Source organism: Nuphar pumila, chromosome 7 (genome assembly GCF_984573655.1).
Source record: "Nuphar pumila chromosome 7, dmNupPumi1.hap1.1, whole genome shotgun sequence".
Taxonomy (NCBI): Eukaryota; Viridiplantae; Streptophyta; class Magnoliopsida; order Nymphaeales; family Nymphaeaceae; genus Nuphar; species Nuphar pumila.
In genome coordinates this window covers 109,608,752-109,631,790 of record NC_143255.1, presented here as the reverse complement: position 1 = coordinate 109,631,790, position 23,039 = coordinate 109,608,752, and the positions used below count along the sequence as shown (strand labels likewise).

The following is a 23,039-nucleotide window of genomic DNA, read 5'->3' as shown; positions in this document are numbered from 1 at the left end:
CCGTCGCACTCAATTCAACCTTGCTTCGTCAAGAGAGAGGACGAAGGGTACCAACTCCGATAGACAATCCATTTATGGCTTTCAAAAAGGGCAAAAGACCCGTTTTTCCCCAGTCATCGGAGGTTAGGGGGAGGGATAGGGGCTACATAAGTTAGCCTAACACTTCTGCAGAAGTTGGATGCATCCCTATCAGGCCTTGGGGACTTACTCTCTCGACCATCGGTCGTCTCCATAGGAATAGGATTCAGTCAGACAACCGAGGTATATTTAAATACTTAACATAATGAACACTCGGCTTGGACTCGACTGTTTCGACTCACGTGCCATGTATGTACCCGCATGGCCGGTTATCAAGTAATAACTAAATTGAGGATGCACACCCTTTTCAGTTTATTGTACTTAGCTTATTCCTCCAGTCTATCTGCTTAGTTTGCTCGTTACTAACTGCTGCATAAATTATCTATGCCTAATTTAGTTCTTTCTGTCTTTGTACTCTCCTGCTAGTTTTTCGCAAAACTAACCCATTTCATGGGTACAGGTGACGATTAGGTGCATCAGGCGATGACGCGACTGCGAGATGATTTAAGGATCCACTGTTTCTGCTCGTAGTTCTTCTCCTGGACATTTTGGTTTTTGATACGGTTTTCCCTTGAGGAAACCCAAATTTTGTACAAACTTGATACTCTCTTTAAATAGAAGAAATGGTTTCCTAAGTATTATTGCAGATCGTCCATGGTAAATCTTTGTTTTCTCGCTAACGTGCCCAAGGTTGTCAAACCTGTCATCTTTCTTTTAAAAGAAATCATTTCCGCTGATTTTAGAAATAAACTCTGTAAAGAAAAGGAATTTTCCAACTACTTCAAGGAAATTATAAGGTTCGAAATTTTGGGGCGTTACAATGCGAGCTTGAAATCGCGTAGGTGAAATCTATCAAAAATCGAGTTTTGGCAAGGATGTGCAAATCTGCATCTTTAAATACATACTAGTGTAATCTTAAAATAGGTAGGAATACGCCAAACTGCATACGTTATAATATTATATATGTATATAGAATACATATATATTAAAGCATAAGCCTTTGCACATTACAGCGTGACAGCAAAATAAATGACATAAACCAAGGTCTGATGTGTGAAACCACACATCGAGCTAAATAAATTACGTAAGTGAAGCCCGGTGTATGAAACTATACATCGAGCTAAGTAAATTGCGCAAGTAGGAACCTGTGCATATTATAGTGCGGCTGCAAAGTAAATAACATAAAGCAGGACTCGATGTGTGAAACCACACATCGAGCTAAATAAATTACAGAAAGTTGATGCTTGTGCATATTACACCATGACGACAAAGTAAATGGCGTAATTTAAAATGGACAAGAATACGCAAAATTTTATTCTTGAGTTAAAAGTATATATATAACATAAATATATTACGTATAAGTTAGAAGTATTCTGACATTGTTCTTATATGCAACTTTCACCTACCTTAGAGATTGTCCGAATCTCTGACGATTCCGAGCTTAGGTTCTTAAAAGCTTGTGCCTCGATAAGCATGTCTCATTCGTTGTGCGATTGTGGTACGCTGCAAATGGTTTTTATTGCACGGTGTTAAATTCTTAGATCCTGACGAAAGTGACGACGATTTCATCGCAGCGGTCGAACTTGAACCCAGTTCGAACTGACCAGATCCAGTCGGGCTTGGTAGAGGTCGAGCCGATCTCAACGGCTAGCCAAGTTAAGCCAAGGAGAACTGAAGGAGCAGGACAAGACCCGACTGAGCTGGCTGGGTGGGACCGAATCAAACTCGACGCACCCAAGCCAGCTAGGGGGACCTAGACCGAATCAGGTTGAGCTTGGCTCAATAATAGGGGAGAAAAGGGTGAGAGGGCCGACTGCCAGGCCACTGTCGAAGGCAGTGGCTGTCGCGGCCCTTCTGACAAGGCAGGGGAAAGCGGGAGGCCGACGGCCAGGATACTACTGGAGGCAGTGGCCGCCCCGGCCAGCCTAGTGTCTTAAGGTGGTTGGGCCACTGCTGAAGGCAATAGCCAACCCTTGACCAAGCCTGGCTCGGTTGGACTCGATCCCAAAAAAAAGGAAAAAATTGAGCTAGGCTCAATTTTGATGGAGCTTAGCTCGGTTGGGCCTACCCTGCGTGGCTGGGCCATTGCCTAGCCCATAGTCGAGCCAAGCTCGGTTCCTGCGCAAGAGAGGAAGAAGGGTAGAAGGGAAAAAAATGGGAAGAGGGTTGTCGTAGGGCCGAAGGCCCCTGCCCGCCACTGGTGGTGGGGCAGAGAGGCGAAAAAAGGGGGATAGGTGACGGTAAGAGGGGAGGGAGTGGCGTGAGCCACTCCTTCCAGTCGCCCCACCAGAAAAAGGGCAGCAATAGCTTCTGGTTATTGTTAATTTTATAAGAAGAGCACAGGAGAGGGTGCTAGGCACCCTCTCACCTGGCGTGGTGGCTATGGGTTGCCAGCGAGAAAAGAAAATAGGAAGAAGGAGGCCAGCACCGGAGGGGTTTTGCAGCTCCTCATCCTCATGGTGGAGCAAGAGAGAGATTACGAGAGAACTTATAGGGGAGGGAGCTTCCGGCGAGATGGTCCCGGCAAGAAAGGCTCCGATGAGAGGGGAGTAAGCAGCGAGAGGGACACAGATTCGGGGAGAGAGATTCGTAGAGGGAGAGAGTGAGATGGGAGGGAAGAGGGCATCGATGTGGAGATTTCGGTGAGGGAGTCGGGGAAAAGAGAGAGAGAGGTGGGGGTGAATCGGAGGGAGAGAGTTGAGGTCGGGGGCTCGGGCTTTGTTAAAAAAATAAACCCCCTTGTTGGGGGTTTATATAGACTAACGGGGGGGGGGGGGGGGGGTGACATTCCACCCGAATTCGGATTGGATCCGATCGAATCCAACCTGGATCCAAATCTTTTTTTTTAACCCCTTAAAAAGTTATGGAGTTTACATGGGTGTCCCTCATTGTTTTATCAGGAATAGACTTTAATCTCACGAACATCATTGGTTTCATTAATATCTTTATCACTACCAACAATGTTCGGAGAAACAAAAACATCATTATGATCAATGTCATTAGAACTAGGTTCATTAGTGATGCAATCAATCACTCTCAAATACTTCATCAAATGTCATTTACTTGGGAAATGAATCAAATAAGAAAGAGAAATCATTATCTTTCTTAATTATTTCTTTTTCAAAACAATTCTCATTTTCAAGGAAAGTCACATTTCTCGAAATATATAGTTTATCATTTTTTAAATCAGTTTCCCATAACCAAGAAATACATATTCAATGGCCTTCGAAGATAACTTGTCTATTCTTTCACAAAGCAAAAGACATTTACAACCAAACACCCTTAGTCTTTTAAAATCTGGTTCAATTTCAAGATGTTTTTCAAAGCGGAAGACAACATTCTATTTATAAAATAGATCGCTGTGAGAGCGGCTTCAGCCCAAAAGTTTTAGGAACATTTTTTGAAATGAGCAAGGTTCTCTATGATGTGCCTATGTTTTCTTTCGGCAAGCTCATTTTGTTGAGGAGTTCTTGGACAAGATTTTTTATGTGAAATTCTATTTTCTTTCAAATAATATTTGAACTCATTTGATAAAAATTCACCTCCTGAATCTGAATGTTTGTTTGAAATTGATTTTTAACTAAGTTATGAAATTCCTTGAAGAAAGAGAAGGTTTTAGATTTTTGCCTAAGAAAGTAAATCCAAGTATACCTAATAAAATCATTAACAAAAATAACATAATAGGAGAATCCTTCTCTAGACATGTCTAGAGTGGGTCCCTATAAATCCGAGTGCATTAATTCAAAAGGTCTTTTGGTCTCATGAGATCTAGAAGAAAAATGAAGAGCATTCATTTTTCCAAGTATGCAATCCATATGCACAAAATCTCTCGTTACAAAATTTTTCCAAAAAAGGAAAGAGATAAAGTTTAAATACACTTGGATGACCAAGTTTTCTATGGCAAATTTTAATATTTTTTCTTGGACATAGTTACAAAAGGAATTTCTTGGTATACATAAAAATCCATGTAATATAAATCTCTGTTTCTATGGCCTTCCCCAATAAGCTCCCCTAACTAGTGATCTTTCACCAAGCAACCTTTGGATGAAAAGGAGATTTCATGACTATGATTGGATATTTGGGAAACGGAAAACAAATTTAAATTTAGTTTGGGAATAACTCTTATTTTTTAGAACAAAAAAAAATCGAAATAGTTTTTCAATCCCCAATACTAGTTAATTCAAGAGAAGTGCCATCTGCAGTAGAAACACTAGAAAAAATTTTGTTGATGCGACAATCGGATAATAGGGATGCATTAGGTGTCGTGTGAAAAGAAGCTCCTGAGTCAACTATCAATGGTGACATACTTGGAGGAGACGTAGATGAAACCACGACACCCGATGTAGGAGTAGGAGTAGGAGTAGAAGTCTTCAAATATTGTTGCAAAGTCACAGCTAGTTGTGCAATAGAAGGATCATTAAGCTCTCCGTCTTTGTTGGCATCACTGCTTGTTTTGGAGGTGTCTTCAACGGAAGCAACTTTCTTTAACATGGGGCAAGCGGCTTTATGTGTCCCGGCTCGTTGTAAAAGTGGCAAATTATTTTTCTACCTCCTCCATAGTTGTTTTGTTTTCCAAAATGAGGGGGCCTATAGGTTTTAGTGGTTGCCCTATGTTTTGAAGCGGCAAGGACGGTGTCACTAATCTTTTCTTCCTTTTCCTCTTTTAGTCTTCCCTCTTTCATAACTCTGTAAGAGTCTCGTGAACAGAAGGTATATACAGATTTGTGAAGCAACATCATCCTTACTCCAAATTCGGGCCTTAGACCATTGAGAAACATAAAGAATTGTTCTCTTTTTAATTGTTTTAGTCTAAGACGTAAATGTAATGAAATATGCAGGAAAAACAAATACAAAGTGCACACACACTATTACAAGCCCAATAAAAAACAAAACAAAAGCACCAAGGCATTATACAAGCACAAAGTCCATATACAAGACTTCAAAGAGTCAAAACAATAACACAACATAAAAAAATATCATCTTTATTGAGTAGAATGCTTAGGAAAAGCATTAGAAACAAATGAGAGTTTTTACCCCTATTTATACACAAGAGGTAGTCTCAATAGAGCTGTTGGATCAGTCCAACAGCTAGAAATAAAGTTGTTGGACTGTTTCAACAGCTCTATTGACTAGTCAACTAGTTCAAAAAGAACCACATACTCAAGTATGTATACATATAGATACATGTATATAAATTGTATATATACATATTATATGTATATACATTTTAACAATTATGTATAAAATAACCAAAATGCCCCTACATGGGCAAAACCTATTACACTAATAAAACAGTTAACTTGTTTTTCTCAAAATTATCTCAAAAAAATCTTGGCATATTACGAAATATATAGAAATGTTTGAAAGTACTCAATATATAGGTTGAGTGGGTAAAATGTTAGTGAGAATAATTTGGTTTAAAAAAAATAAAGAAAGAATAGTCCTATATCGATTAGGAAGAGAGAGGAACTATATTCACGTTTACCTAAGGAAACCTCCCTCCCCTCCAACTTTTGCATTGAAAATGTGTAACGTTGGCTAGTCCTCTTTACTTTTGCTTTGGAAACAGCAAGGAGTGCAGGGCCACGTAGGCAACTCCTTAAACATAGCAATGTTGGATGTGGCAAAGGTACAAAACTGCCCTTTACAAAATTTTGTTTGATGTTGTTTGACATGCGAAAAATTCACAATAATATCACAATATATTAAAAATTTATCGCGATTTTGAATATCTCACGATATTCTCAGGATTAATACTTTTTGTGAATTTATCATGATTATATCGCAAGATTTTGAAAATCCTGGCAATATTTGTGACTGATATTTTCGAAGAGTGATCACTTAAAATATAAGCGACAACATGTAGGTGGAACAGCAAAGCTATCCACGCTAGCCCCTTTTGCACACCAGCTAAGGTTTTTCTCAAGCATTTTCTCAACAATCATTACCAAACTAGATACTTGTACAACATAATTGGATTCAGAAAAAAACTTTTCTGTATATGAATATTGTTCAATTCTCAGTTGCTCCAGGAAATGGGTACGACCTCTTCTATCTTCATGTTCCTCATTCACCTTGTGCACCACAACGCCAACAAACCGATAATGATGATATTCTCGTGTTCACATATCTTTTGTAGAATATAAACACATCATCCCCATTGGTCGTCTCCGATACGGCCCTCTGTCAAAAAAAAAAACCCTGCTTCCAAGATATGGCCATCATGATCATGAATCGAGTATCCAAAATGCCATTTTCTTGAAAAATCCATTCATTTTTTTATCTAAATCCACCCATCTCTCCTGGATCCCAACACCCCAATCGCCTCCACAAACCAACTAGCTCATGCTCCAAGTAATGTCGTTGTTGCCCATGCACTAACGGCAGCCATCTCCGGTTGTCGGAAATTAAAAACCAGGTGCCCGCCGCTTCACAAGTCACATTCGTGGGGAGAGGACCTAGGAACCAGCAGCTAAGATTAAGCAGCATTGGGCAAATATAAAGACAAGTGTGTTGCTCTTTTGACAACCGTTCACGTTTTTCCCATGCTAAAAGGGCAAAATGGTTAGGGAAAAGTCCCTTTTTTTGGTCCATCGAAGGGATTACAAAATGTTGGCGGCCATCTTGTGGATTGACCAACATTTTTCGGCCACAAGTCATTTATAAATGTGTGCACAATGATAAATATTAGAGACAAATTCAAAATATTGCAAAAAAAGCATGGTATCCCACTTTTAAATTGTAAAATACTGTAATATTGCAAAATATAGGAATAATAATTTAGTCATGATATTTACGCTTTAAACAAGAAATTTTCAAAATTATAGATAGTTAACTACATGAGAGTATTTAAGATGCATTATATATTATCATGTAATTTGTAAACTCTCTCTCTCTCTCTCTCTCTCTCTCTCTCTCTCTCTCTCTCTCTCTCTCTCTCTCTCTCTTTCTCTCTCTCTCTCTCTCTCTTGAGATCCAATAAAGTTTCATTTCATCCACCAAGTACCAAAACCAAGAATAGAAAACCTTTTTAAAGGAATCCATCATTGGGCTTTAGCATGTAATTTTTGCAGCATGTATAATATTTTAGCAGGTTTTTTTATCAAGGATTTTTTGCAGCAAGACTCAGCCGAGTATAGTTCAAATTTTCAAAACAAGTTTAGCACTTTTTTTACTCGGTTAGGACCTGATCCGAGACAACTCGGGTGAGTCACAAGTTGACTTGTCGAGTTTGCCAACTGTGGTAAAAATGCATATTCTCTATCTCAAATTGTAAAGTTTCCTTTTATGCAAAAGGAAAGGACCCTAAAGTACTAATTTCAGGCATGCCAAACATAATTTCTCAGCGAAAAAAATTAAAACAGAATATCAGAAATCACCTCTAAATTAAATGTGAGTAACTCCATACAGTTGATGTCCATTCGGCATATCAAGGACTCCATAAATATATGCCGCTTGCCCTTGAATTTTGAGGCCATATTTAAATCAAATATGTAAGCTGTATTGGACATAATAACAATTCCACTAACCAGGTAAACCATAAATAAATTTCATCAACATGAACAAATAAACATTACCATATGTAAAACAGTAAAAGACATGGTTTTTATCCAACAAGCATGAAAGGCAAGCACTTTATGTTAGTCAAATACATGCATCAGGATACTCCGATAAATGGATCATCATGACAACTAAGGGAGGCAAGCATTTTTTATTTTTCTTCTTCAACGAGGGTGTAGAAGGAGTCTCTCAAGGGATAGAAATACACCTAAGACAAGACATGTAAAAACATGACAAAATAAACAATAAAAACATGCATGCAGAGAACAATGTTAATATATATATATATATATATAAAAAAAATCTTTTGTAATGCTCATTAGGGGGAATTTGGTCTTTTCATCATTTTGTAAATATTCATGTCCATTAGGGACATTTTTGTATTTTTATATTTTTTTATTTTTCTTTTCTTTTTTGGTTTGTTAAAGGGGTAAAAAAAGAATCCCTTAAGAATCGTTGGGACCCTCCCCAACTGTCACAAATGTGACCATTGGGGAGCTCCCCTTGGCACCCACTTGTGGTGTATATAAAGGGGACTTCTCCTCCATTATTCTTAAGGCTTGTTGTAAAATCCAGTGCAAAAAAAAAAGTTAGTTGGACCTGGGTCAGATCCGAACCCGACCCGACCTGGATCACCCTCCCTCTCTCGCGCCTATTTAAAGCAGTGAGGAGGGGAGGGGTTTCACATTCAAAACCCCTTCCCCTCTCGCTCTCTCATTCCTCTCTCAGTCCCCCGACCCTCTCTTTTATGCTCGCCGGAGGCCACCCCGATGACCCTCGCCACCGCCTCCCTCCCGTTTCCTCCCTACATCTCTCTCGGCTCTCTCCTGCTGTTGGGATCGGCGCAGGCGACCCCCGCCAGGTACGCACCACCTCCTCTTCACCTTCCTCTTCTTCTTTTCTTCCCTTTCTTTCTCGTTGAGTCGGCAGGGGAGGGGTCGAGCCCCTCCCTGCTCCCTCAAATTTCTGGGGAGGGGTTGAGCCCCCTCCCTGCACCCTCCAGCGACAAGGAAGGGGCTGAGCCCCCTCCCTGTACCTTGTATGCAAGGGTGGGGTCGAGCCCCTTCCCTGCATACCCTTTGGAAGGGATGGGGCCAAGCCCCTCCCTGTGCCCTCGTTTGGCAGGGGAGGGGCCAAGCCCCCTCCCTGCACCTTCTTCTTCTAGTAGGCAGGGGCATCGCCCCTGCCTCCACTAATTTCGGCAGGCAGGGGGTGAAGCCCCTTGCCTCCCCCATTGTGACCAACGGGCAAGGGCCTCGCCCCTGCCTCTTTGCTCCTCCGACAGGCAGGGGCGAAGCCCCCTTGCCTCCCTCGTTGTTTTTGTTAGGCAAGGGCTTTACCCCTGGCTCTCTTCCACCTTGTTAGGCAGGGGCACAACCCCTGCCTACTCTCGCTTTCGGAAGGCAGGGGTGCAGCTCCTGCCTCTGTCCGATCTCTTGGAAGGCAGGGGCACAACCCCTGCCTCTGTATGAACCATCGTCAGGCAGGGATGCAATCCCCTGCCTCCCTGTCCTTGCCCCGGCTTCTTGCACTTACAGCATGTTCGCGGGAGAACGTTGCCCCTGCCTCTGCTTCTTTCACGACAGAACAGCGACAGTGCCACTGTCCTCTCTACTTATTTGATTGAGATAGCTTGTTGACGCCTCACTTTTGCAACTCGTACGACGGATCCAGTTCGCGCCCCGCAACCCGAGCCGTTGATCACATACACTCGTCGACGACTGCAAGCTCGCAACTCCCCAAGGTAGGAGAAGATTGCACAAAGGACTTGGACAATTGAATTAAGTTCAATTAATTAACAAGATAATTAGATATATATATATATATATATGAGTACGCATTTAGCTCAAGGACGTGGTTTCGCGATCCTTGTCCTTTACTTTCTCTCATGTCTTTCCTTTGTCGCGGCGCTTTGCGCCTAGGCTTTGCTTACGCACTCCTGCTTTCAGTCTTTCCTTTGTCGGCACACTTTGCGCTTACGCTTTGCTTACGCACTCCTACTTTCAGTTTTTCCTTTGCCATCGCGCTTTGCGCCTAGGCTTTGCTTACACATTCCTGATTTCAGTCTTTACTTTGTCGTCGCGCTTTGCGCACAGGCTTTGCGTTTGCACTCTTGCTTTCAGTCTTTACTTTGTCGTCACGCTTTGCGCACAGGCTTTGCGTTTGCACTCCTGCTTTCAGTCTTTACTTTGTCGTCACGCTTTAAGCACAGGCTTTGCGTTTGCACTCCTGCTTTCAGTCTTTCCTTTGCAGTCGCGCTTTGCGCTCAGGCTCCTGCTTTTGCAAATGTGTAGTTACCGCCTTGCCATTGCACATGACGCTCATGATTTCGCTCATCGCATGCACTATTAGATGCATCCTCGTAGAGGATGAACAAGCATTTACCACTCTCCCTCTTACGATAAGAGATGAGTTGGGGGCTTAAACGATACATCCTCGACTAAGGAGAGGGATCCCTAGCAAGGATCCTGGCTTTTCAAGAGAGCAGTCCTGCAAAGTAGACCTGAGGATTTTTGAGAGTTGCGCTAAAACATCAAAGATTACCTAAATCTACGTATTTAGAAAGGGGATGCTTGTCTATTTCAGTTCGTGCATCCGACACATCTCGGGTAACCCTAAATTGGGGCTCGAAAGAACTTCTTGGCAGGGGTTCTGTTGAGAAACCCGTATCTCGTTCATCAAGGCCAGTATCGAACCATGCAAGGCATGCAGATACTTCGATAACGGATGAGAGATTCTAGAAAATCACATGCCATATATTGGCACGAGTTGTTGATTGTTTTGAAAGATAATGTCAAAAGTAAATTTTAATAAACATTACATCTTTGCGAAACACTTCTGTTGAGGCTCCTGTTAAGGAACTATATCTCTTTCATCATAGAGTACTTGTAGACGTGCACTGCTCGTTAGTACTACGATGATCGGATGAGATGATCATGTAACCTCGAACATGCGCTAATTGCACAATACTGTAATCACATAAAATGGTGAGGGATCGCCTTCACAGGCAAGATGCTCGAGTGATTAAAAGACCAGAGCATGTAGAATGGGTCGTCAATTAAGCAACACTTAACGCACTCATTCGCCTTTTATTTCTATCAAGGGAGAGGATAGATCGGTACAAAAACTCCAATGGACAGGTTGTTAACAACCACCCCACAGGCAAAGATCCGACCTCCCCAGTCATTGGAGTTAGGGGAAAGGGGACTACCAGACATTATCCTAGGTGATAGATCTCATGGACTTCTGCAGAAGTTGGATGTATCCGTTGGCAATAACTGTCTTTGGGGAATCATCCCTCGGTCAAAAGTCGTCCCCTTAAGAGCGGACTCAACTAGCTATTCGGGTTATTGAAAATATATAAAATAACAGACGTCTGAACTAGTCTCAGTTGTTTCTACGATTCGCGTCTGCACATACCTGCATGCCAGTTAATATCGAATCATAAGTCTGTTCACACTAGTTGACGGGTCATAAGACTTGCTAGTTGCTTGGTAGATCATAGCTTACGATTGAATGAATTGTTATGTTGTTTTTTACAGTTACCTTGCTTATCTGCTTTAACTACTTATCTGCTTTAAACTGCTTAGCATGTTAAATTAGATGTACTTAATTCAGTTTCCTGTTGTCTCACTTGTGCACCTACCACTTTTTCGCGAAATTGACACATTTTATGGGCACAGGTGATGAATAGGTTGCGAGACAGGCGATGACGCGATTGCAAAATGATCTCAGGATCCCACTGTTTCTGTTAGCAGCTCACGTTCTGGACTTTTGAGTTTTTGGCAAGGGTTTCCTCAGGAAATCCTAAATTTGTACTACTTAAAGTTATTTCTAATACAAATGGCTTATTAAAATGTTTGCACGTTATATGGGTTGGAAATGTAGATTTTTACGCTAACGCACCCAAGGTTGTCAACTTGTCTTTCTTATTCAAAGAAAAAACGTTTCTGTTGATTTGTTAAAAACTCTGAAAAGAAAAGAGAACTTTTTAGTCTTTTGACCCTTTTAAAAAGGTTTATAAGTTTGAAATTTTGGGGCGTTACACTTGTTCAAGCATTTCAATAAAGGCTCCTATATTATTTCAAGTTTTCTTCTCCCTTGTGTATGTTTCTTGTTTGTCCTTTGTGGCATATTATATCTTGTCCATTAGAGACAATGTGTTTATGTGATTATAACTTCTTGTAGTCACTTTGTGACATTGTTTTTGAAACTTGGATTTCCTTACATGGTATCAGAGTCACTAGATGTTGGAAGCGCTCTCGGGACCTCTCTCTCTCTCATGTTTGAGTGTTATTAAGCTTCATACTTTTGTTCTTCTTCAACTTTTCCACAATAACCGACAAAGATGCAAAGATCGACCTTTCATTCAAATTAAATGGGACCAACTATAGAATGTGAGTGACCGCTATGGAAATCAACCTCAAAGATAAGAAACTTTGGGGATATGTATGTAGAACCGTTCCAGAACCACAATTGAAGCTCACCAAGAAGGAAGGGAATGAAGAAAAAGCTTTGGGTGATGAAGAAAAGGCCAAAGTTATTCAAGAATACCAATCTAAAGTTGAAAATTGGGAAAGTGAGCATGCCAAAATATTGGTATGGTTTATAAATAATGTATGGTTCTTCATGAAAGGTATGTACATTGAAAAGGACTTTATTAGACATTTATTTTTACAAGAAAAAATAAGACAAACCAGGCAAGGGGATTTAGAGACTATTATAGTGTTATATCCCCTCTATGAGATGAACTTACCCTCCTTGAACCACAATGAAAAGGAAGCACTATTGCCATGAGGCAAGAGCAAATGGAGAGAGAACGATTTTTTCAATTTACTCATGAGCTTCATCCCGAATTTGAACAATTAAGAGGATCCCTTCTTCATAGGGTTTCTACTCCTCTTAGTAAAATCCTTGCCAAATTATGCCAAGAAGAAACTCGTTTGGCTCTTAAAAAAGGCTTTGATGAGGTCCATGCGGTATCTAGACCGGGAAATGACATGAGGACATATAAACCTCCTCATTTTGAAAAAATAACAATGGTGGAGGAAGAAAATTTGTTTGTAACCGTTGTAATGAACTGAGCCATCTTAGATTCGATTGTCCTAAGCTTAAAAAGAAGGTGGCTTCCGTTGGAGATAGTCCAAGCAATTCAAGTGAAGAATCAAAGAGAGACGGAGACATAAAGGACTCCATTGCTCAACTTACAGAAACTCTCCAACAATTCATGAGAATCAACTCTTCTACACCTTCCACCTCCGGTGCAACGGTCTTATCAACTCCCGGTATGTCCTCTTGGATCCTTGATTCGGGTGCCTCCTTTCATATGACTCCAAATGCATCTCTTTTATCCAAACTAAATCTTAATTCTTTTAAATCATTTGTTTTCACGGTCGATGGAACATCATTAGATGTTTAAGGGTTGAGACACCTTGAAAAAAAATTTAGTCAAGGCAAAGAATTTTATGTTCCAAAAATTAGGATTATTCCAAAACTTAACTTAAATCTTTTTTTCGTTTCTCAAATAACCAATTTTGGATGTAGTGTCTCTTTTTCACCAACAACCAATTGTTATGTGCAAGATCTCCAGACCGAAAAGCGGATTGGGCAAGGCGATAGAGAGGAAACCTTTATTACGTGAATTTTTTGTTTTTGCCATCCAAATCATTTTGTAATCATGTCCAATCTAAAGATATTGTTACTTGGCACAAGAGGCTTGGTCACCCTATAATTTCTATGGAAAGATTAACCAAACCCTAGGTAGAGAGAGAGATAGGAGAGAGAGAGAGAGAGACGGCTGCACATGTAGAGAAACTCGTTAATTAACATTAGGGCTCTCTATGTTAAATAGAGAGAGGCCAAAATAATAAATTACATTTAAGTCCCTTATTTAAAAAAACTTTCAAATAACCTTCAAACTAAGAAGGTTTAAACTTAAACCACCTACTCTCAACACTCCCCCTCAAGCTGGAGCAAAGATATCAATCATGTTCAGCTTGTCACAACATTTTGAGAAATTTGGTCTAGCAAGGGGTTTTGTAAACATATCTGCAACTTGATCTTCTGACTTTAGATATTTGGTAGTGATATGACCAGCTTGAACCATATCTCTTACATAGTGGCAATCAACCTCAATGTGCTTTCTTCTCTCATGAAAGACAAGATTGTTTGCTATATATGTTACGGCCTTGTTATCACACATCATGGTCATAGGAGAGGAAACCTTCACCTGAAGATCATGAAGAACAGTACGAACCCACATAAATTCAGCAGTTGTTTGGGTCATAGCCCGATATTCTGATTCTGCACTCGACCTAGAAACCACATTTTGTTTCTTACTTCTCCAAGAAATCAAGTTGTCTCCCAGAAACACACAGAATCATGTGGTAGATTTTCTATCCACTATAGATCTTGCATAGTCAGCATCAGAATAGGCCACTATCTGACAAGTTCCCCTTTCCTGAACAATAACCCCTTTCCAGGAGAAGATTTTAGATATCTGAGAATCATAATAGTTGCATTCCAATGTACCTCAGTTGGTTTGTCCATAAACTGGCTAACTTTGGTCACAGTTACATACAGTAGCTTCCCTACTAGAGAACGATAGCTTTTGCTATCAACCGGTTTTGACCCTTCTTCAAACAACTGAACTTTATGGTCCATGGGAATATTTGTTGGTTTCGCTCCAAACATTCTCGTTTCCTTTAGTAAGTCAAGAACATACTTCCGTTGATACAAAACCATCCCTTCACAGCTCCTAACAACTTCTATACCCAGAAAATACCTGAGTAAACCAAGGTCTTTTGTAACAAAGTGTTTTTGAAGATGAGCCTTTGTGGCTTCAATAGCTTTCACATCATCTCCTGTAAGAATGATGTCATCCACATATACCACCATAACAACTATGTCAGAGCTAGTTTTCTTGATAAATAATGTATGATCGGCTGCTGACCTATTAAAGCCAAAGTGTGACATCACTTCAAACAACTTTTGAAACCATGCACGAGGACTTTGTATCAAGCCATAAATCGCCTTTCTCAATCTACATACCTTCTGACACTCCCCCTCAAACCCGAATCCTGGAGGTTATTGCATGTAAACGGTCTCAGATAGATCCCCATATAGAAACGCATTTTTCACATCTAATTGGTACAAGCTCCAACCATGTTGAACAGCTAATGAGAGAACAAGGTGAATGGTACTCATCCGTGCAACAGGAGAAAAGGTTTCAAAGAAATCAATACCATATGTCTGAGTATACCCTTTTGCTACTAATCTGGCCTTGTACCTTTCAATAGAGTCATCAGATTTGTACTTTATTGTATATACCCATTTAAATCCAACAATGTCAGCATCTGCTGGGGAATCAACTAGATCCCATGTGAGATACTAAAGCATCAATTTCTTGTTGCATAGCCAGCTTCCAGCGATTATCAAGTTCTGTCAGCTGATAGTTCAGAGGAATAGTTTCAGCAGATAAGGCTGAAATAAAAGGCTTCATCTGATTTCCAATTCTGACATCGGAGACAAAATGAGATATGGGATATAAGGTACATTGTCGTGTCCCCTTGCGTAGAGCGATAGGCCTGTTATCATGATCATGAAGATCACCAATCTTCTTCCGCGTCAGCAAATCCTGAAAATGACAACCCATCAGATCAAATATTACTTTACAATTTTGTTCTTTTGTAAGGCAACTGACAGAGAGTAAACTTTGAGGAAAGTTTGGAGCATGAAGAGCATTTTTCAACTGTAAGGAGGAGGATATAGAAATATTTCCCTGACCAACAACCGGGGAGGAACTCCCATCGGCTAATGAGACTCCTCGATGAACAGTAATATCCTTTAGATCTGAAAAAACAAGTGAATTTCCACACAAGTGTCTGGATGCACCAGAGTCAATAATCCACTTACTGTCAGTCGGATGAAGATGATTTCCTGTTGAGTAGGCAACACCAGCTATAGGAGGAGTGGAACTCAAAGGACGAAGAGCTATCAACTCCTCATATTCAGCACGACTGAGGGTGATACTACGGTCACTTGCAGAGATATTATCCTGTACATTTGTTGCCTCGAGAGTAGTAACATGTGCTTTAGGAGCATATGACTTTGATGAAGAAGAGGTTGGCCGACCATGCTTATCCCAGCAACGATCTTCTAAATGTCCAGATTTTTCACAGAATGTACATTGAAACTTTTTTTTGCCTCCCTTACCTCGCCCACGACCTCGCCCACGACCTCGTCCTCTGATATTCTGAATATTTCCACGCCCATAACCAGATGAGACAACAAGAGCAGATGACTGAGTCACAAGCTGAGATTGTGGAAGAGAGATCGCAAGTCTACTCAGAAGATTGTATGCATCAGCAATAGTAGGTACATCTGATCCAGTCAACATTTGGACTTTTGCAACAGAAAATTCTGAAGAGAGACTTCTAAGAAAGCGAGCAACCATAGTTTGTTCTTGATGATCCTTTTGCTTCGAGCAACAAAGAGGCCTGTGAGCATTAAGTCTTTCAAACGCAGCTTTTACTCATGCATAATACTGGGCCAAGGTCTGATCTCCCTGTTGTAAATTATATATCTCTTGTTCGACTTGCAGGATATGACTCACATTAGTCTCTTGTGAATACGTATCTCTAAGATTGTCCCACATTTGTTTGGTTGTATTATAATAAATTAAACCATCTGCAATATGGGTTTCGACACTATTCATGATCCATGACATAACTATGTCATTATCTTCGTCCCAAGTAACATATTTTCCCACTTTTTCAGTGGGTTCTTCTTCCAACAAGATATGTTTTCTACGATGTCCAGATACCGACATCATGAACGTTCTGGACCACCTGGCATAGTTAGTTTCATTCAACCTTACAGAAGATCCGTACGAAAAGGGATTGGCAAATGCCTTAAACTCTCCAATATTTTCCAATTTGGAATCACATTTCGAAGTTTCAGCCATACTGAAGATATACTTCTGTTTCAGCAGAGATAAAAAATCTGGACAGACTTCAATCACAGGGAATAGCGTGTGTTGCACTCACACGACAACCAGCAGCTGTTCACACACACAAAACCACGACAGTAAGAAACAGCAGCCCACAACAAGCGTAATTTCCCCAACACAGCAGGGAATCAAGCCTGCAGTTTCCACGACAATAGTAAACAGCAACCCACACACATGAATAATAGTTCCAATTTTTTTTCAGCACAACAGGGAGTCACGACCAACATAACTCTGCATATGCATAAACTGAATCATAACAGAGGCTGCTCCCAGACATATAGAGCTCGACAGTTATATCTCAGTCACAAGCACAGCACAACAAGTGTGATTGATGTTTCTCCCAAATAACAGGAAGTCACGACAGAAAAAAAAACTCGACAAGAAGATTGCTGCCAAAGCCCAAACATCAGGATATTACGGCCATAAAACTTGGCAATCAAAACCTCACGGCAGGAAATCACGGCAACAGGGATCACGACAGGGATATCATGGCAACAGGGAATGACGGCAGGGATATCACGGCAACAGGAATTACGGCAGGGATATCACGGCAACAGAAAAAAAAACAGGAAACGAGGAGCTCGCATCCTGTTCCCTTAAATATGATGACAGATCTGGGCCATGACCTTGGTCAAAACCCAGATTTGTTATCAGCTCTTACACAGAAACATAAACAGCTGACCTGGAATTTTTCGATTAAGCTCCCACGAACCTGGCTCTGATACCATGTGGAAAGATGAACCAAACCCTAGGTAGAGAGAGAGAGAGGAGAGAGAGACGGCTGCACATGTAGAGAAACTCGTTAATTAACATTAGGGCTCTCTCTATGTTAAATAGAGAGAGGCCAAAATAATAAATTACATCTAAGTCCCTTATTTAATAAAACTTTCAAATAACCTCTAAACTAAGAAGGTTTAAACTTAAACCACCTACTCTCAACAATTTCTAAGTTGTATCTTTTTTCTTTTTTGAAAAAAAAATTGTAATGAAAAAAAAATTGTATGTAATGAGTGTATCCTTAGAAAAATGCATTCTCATCCTTATCCACATAGCAACTTTATTTCCAAGAGACCATTTGAATTGGTGTATTCGAATGTATGGGGATTGACACCCGTTATGTCTAGAGGAGGATATTCATATTATATTGTCTTTATTGATGATTTTACTAGATACACTTGGGTTTATTTTATTAAAAACAAATCCAATGTTTTTTCTGTTTTTATAGAATTTCATATCCTTATTTAAAATCAATTTCAAAATAACATAGTCATTTTTAGATCTGATTCCGGAGGTGAATACATGTCAAATGAATTTCAAAACTATCTTAAACAAAATGACATTATTCATCAAAGATCTTGTCTTAAAACTCCTCAACAAAATGGTCTTGCCGAAAGAAAACATAGGCATCTTATTGAAATAACGAGAACTTTTCTTGTCTCTAAAAATGTTCCAAAGAACTTTTGAGCCAAAACCACTCTTTCCACAATTTATCTTATAAATTGGATGCCTTACTCATCATTAAAAAATGTTTTTCCTTTTGAAAAATTGTTCAAAATGTCTCAATTTTAAAAGATTAAGAATTTGTTTAAATGTGTTGTTCTTTTTCAAAGACAAAATAAGCTTTCACTAAAAGCTCTTGAATGCACTTTTATTGGCTATGGTGAAAATCAAAAGGGGTATAGGTGTTATGATATTAAAAAATAACAAACTTTATACATCAAGAAATGTGACTTTTCTTGAAGAACAAAATTGATTTGAATTTCAAAAATCTAAGGAAAAGGTTGATTATGTTTTTCTCTTTGACTGATTGACTAGAAATAAGTATAAAGATTTTAATGACACTATTTGTGATAATATTTGTGACGACAATTCTCATCAAAATGATGCTTTGTTGTATCAAAAAGATGATTCTCACAATGAGAATCCTAATGATATCCATGTGTATACTTGGCGAGAGGGAAATGAACATCAAAATGCTTTCGATATATATTCTCAAGACATTTCTTTAGAAGATCAAATTGAAGAATCTCTGCCTAGGCGATCTTCTAGGAATAGTAGACCTCTTCAAAAATTTGTGTCATATGATTCATTTTCCCCAAATTATAGAATTTGTCTAATGATGAACCATTCCTATTATGAGCCTTCCAACTTTAAAGAAGTTAAACAACATCCACATTGGATTGATGCTATGAGACTTGAGTTAGAAGCACTCAACAAAACTAACACTTGGACAATTGTAGGTCTCCTTTTAGGAAAAAAGGCTATTGGATGTAGATGAGTTTATAAAATTAAAACTAAGAGTGATGGGACATTAAAAAGATACAAAGCTAAGTTAGTAGCTAAAGGGTATGCATAAGAATATGGAATTGATTATGAGGAAACCTTTGCTCTGGTTGGTAGGATGACTAGTGTAAGAACCTTAATAGCCTTAGTGTCTATTAAACAATGCCTATCTATCAATTAGACGTCAAAAATACATTTTTAAATAAGAACCTTTGTGAAGAAGTCTATATGGATCCTCCGGCGGGTCTTGAGATTGAGAAAGGAAAAATTCTTAAACTCAATAAAGCTCTTTATGGTCTTCAACATACTCCAAAAGCTTGGTATGATCACTTTAATAAAGTTGTTCTTGATAATGGTTTTACCTCTTGTTATATTGATACTACTCTCTTTTTTTAAGTATGCAGGTGATCACATAACTATTTTATTGTTATATGTTGATGACATGATCATCACTGTGAATGATAAAAAGGGCATTGGCTCTATTAAAAATATTATTAAAAGCAATTTTGATATGTCTGACCTTCGATTTTTAAGGTATTTTTTAGGGATCGAAGTTGCGTATTCTCCTCGGAGATATGTTTTGTCTCCGATGAAGCTTGCATCTGATATTATTGTTAAGTTTGGCTTAACTGACAGAAAGAAAGTGGAGACTCCAGAAGTAATTAACACTAAGATGAGAGTTGATGATGAAACTCCTTTAGAAGATCTCACTCCTTATCGTCAATTGATTGGATCACTAACATATGTGTCTATTATCAGGCCAGATATTGCTCACGTTGTTCACAATGCAAGTCAATTTTACAATGCTCCTACTATTATTCACATGGTTGTCGTCATGAGAATTATTAGATATTTGAAGAAAACCATAACCAAAGGACTATTTTTATCTTCTGCCACAACTATCACTGAACTTGTCTAGTTGAGAAGTCTGCTCAAAGATATGGGGATCATTATCTCTACTCCTTCGAAGTTGTGTTGTGACAACAAGAGCGTCATTTATATTGCTAGCAATCACATCTTCCATAAACGAACAAAGCACATTAAGATGGACTGCCATTATGTTCAAGATAAATTTTTATGGAGCATCATTCAACTACCATATGTCACTTCAGAGTATCGGCTAGCAGATTTCTTCACCAAAGCCTTGCCATCACCCCATTTCTACTTTCTCTTAAGCAAACTCTCGGTGATTTCACCGTCAGTTTGAGGGAGGGTGTTAAAATATATGGATGTTTATATATATATATATATATATATATATATATATATATATATATATATATATATATATATATATATTGTAATGCCCATTAGGGGCAATTTGGTCTTTTCATCATTTTTTAAATATTCATGTCCATTGAGGACATTTTTGTATTTTTATATTTTTATATTTTTATATTTTTTTCTTTTTCTTTTCTTTTTTTGGTTTGTTAAAGGGGTAAAAAGGGGATCCCTTAAGAATCGTTGGGACTCCCCTTGGCCCCCTCTTGTGGTGTATATAAAGGGGACTTCTTCCCCATTATTCTTAAGGCTTGTTCAAGCATTTCAATAAAGGCTCCTTTATTATTTCAAGTTTTCTTATCCCTTGTGTATGTTTCTTGTTTGCCCTTTGTGGCATATTGTATCTTGTCCGTTAGAGACATTGTGTTTATGTGATTGTGCCTTCTTGAGTCACTTTGTGACATTGTTTTTGGCACTTGTATTTCCTTACAAACAAGACCTACATACATCCTATACACAAAAAAGATAGTTTCACACTCCCAATGCATTGGGTTATATCCTAGGAATGTCGTATAAAGCAGTGTTGTAAGTACCTTAGTGTATTGTACAATACACTACAATACGTATCGTATATATAGGGGTTTTTGATACAATACACACCCGTATCTCGATACAGGTGTGTATCTTACAATACACCTTTGTATCTTACAATACACTATGATACAGGGTGTATCTTAAGATACACTATAAATGCAGTTTAAGTGCACTCATTTTAATTTTTTTTTTCAAAAACATATAAGACCCCTAGGGCCTTGTTCATATTCATCACATAAAGAGCTGATTTAGGAAGATTTTTTGCAGAAAAAGGAAGAGAATGATGATGATGATGATACTCATGATCGATGTTATCTATTTCATTTTTGTTTAATTTTTGAATAAATTTGGCTACGTAAAAGTTTTAAGTATTGAAAAAAAATTATGATTTTTTTTGTTTATGTAAACACACATTATTATGAATGTTGTGACTTATTAGCTTGGATTCATTATTTAATATGCATATTATTTCATAGTTTGCATTTTTCTTGTGAGATATGCATGTCATTTATAGCATATTATCTTGATTATTGAATCTTCGATGTCTTATGCATGTCATTCATTGCACATAAATGCTTTGATATGTGATATTATAGTTTTATCTTATGCTATTCATCATTGTTTTTGGTGTTATGAATTTTTTTAGATTTTTCCTTATTTTTGGATTTTTTTAATTTTTATTTAAAACATACGATTTCTTACAATACATATCTTATTTTGGGCCCATCTGATATGGGTTATGCTATGCTTTTTACAACCATGGTTTTATAAAGTTCATAGAGACATAAATGCTTCATATGTAATTTTATGGTTTTATTTTGTGCAATTCATCATTGTTTCATGTGTTGTGGTTTTTTTAGATTTTTTGCTATTTTTCTGATTTACTTGATTTTTTAGAATTTTTGGGAAATTTTTATTAAAAATTTATGATTTTTTATGATACGCTACAATGCACTACGATACATATCTAACTTTGGGCCCGACCGATACTAGTAACGATACGCTACTTATAACCTTGGTATAAAGACAAGATTTTAATCAACGATGTGGTACCATCCAGGGTGCATCATAAGCCAAACTCTCCATATTACACATATTGTTGCATTTGTGGCCACATTCTTAGAAACTGCTGATTTTACCCTCCTAATAATATTTCCAACAACACCACCAACAGTTCTCAAACTGTAATAGGTTTCGGTTCAAAGGTTAATGCAACTGAAAGTGCTGGCAGCAGTGAAGTTTCTGATCACACGGCCCTAATGCACTCCTTTGCTAATCTTAACATGCAGACTGCTGGAGATGATTCTTGGCAGGTTGTTTATGGGGCTGCTAATCATGTCACTAATAGTGCACGTAAAATTTCCCACTTAATTAAAAGTAAAATTGTTACAAGAGAAGGGAATAGGTGTTTTATTTCTCATGTCGGTCTTACACGTCAATATTCCTTCTTCTGGTCATTTGAGTCTACCTAATTCCTTTTCAGTTCCTCAAATAAAAAAGAATTTAATTTCTGTATCTAAACAAGAAGACTGGTCTCACGTCTCTTATTTGCTCTCAATAACAGCCATCTCTCTCCTTCCTCATAAGCACCAGAAATTCATAGTCAACATAATAAAACGAAAGAACATAGAATGCTGATCAACAGTCTTTACCACCAAGTCAATATGAGGGCATTAGTTAGGCATTCAGAAGACCCTTTAGTTGTTAGTCTGCTACCATAGCTTTAAAACCCAATGACTCATCACTCAATCCGGCATGAATTGACTCATGACTAATTCATATGAAATATATAAACTTATGTATACATGTTAGTAATATATTATATCACATGACTCAATGGAGCCTTATCAGATTTCAAGCCTAGCCGACCCAGCAAATTTTCAAACACTGTCCGCTACAAGCCTCCTACCTTTCACCCACAGCAGACTAACAAATCCAAGGTTTAACATTTATAGTTGGCTGCATCAACACGATAAAACTTCTTTCAGAATGATAGCAAGATTTAGCACCCGTACCAAGTTCTTACATTTGAAGCGGCCAGTAGGCAACAGCACAGAGCTCTTCCCTGCCTTTGAAGAGAATGGTAAGCGAAAACATCGATTACGGGAGTAAACGAGCCTATCCAAGAAAAGGTGAGCTGAAGATTCAACCGAATTTGCGTCTTTTGAAATATACAGTTGATTAAGTCTCGGATCTTTCTGTCTTGCATTGCTAATTTGTGAGCAAACCTGAAGACATAATTATATGATCTGGGTCATAATATTCTTATGATTCACAAAATAGAATGCACATC

At 38.7% G+C, this 23,039-nt stretch overlaps 1 protein-coding gene across 1 annotated transcript in view; it reads right to left on the bottom strand.

Annotated features, from left to right (window-relative positions):
• The window catches only part of LOC149832882 (DNA primase), a 100,544-nt gene that overhangs the window by 36,337 nt on the left and 41,168 nt on the right, over nt 1-23,039 (bottom strand). The window contains exons 8-9 of the mRNA XM_090013328.1: nt 22,762-22,974; nt 7,458-7,538 (exon numbers count right to left, since the gene is read on the bottom strand). Of these exons, the coding sequence (XP_089869454.1) occupies nt 7,458-7,538; nt 22,762-22,974 (294 nt within the window). The remainder of the gene's footprint in view (nt 1-7,457; nt 7,539-22,761; nt 22,975-23,039) is intronic.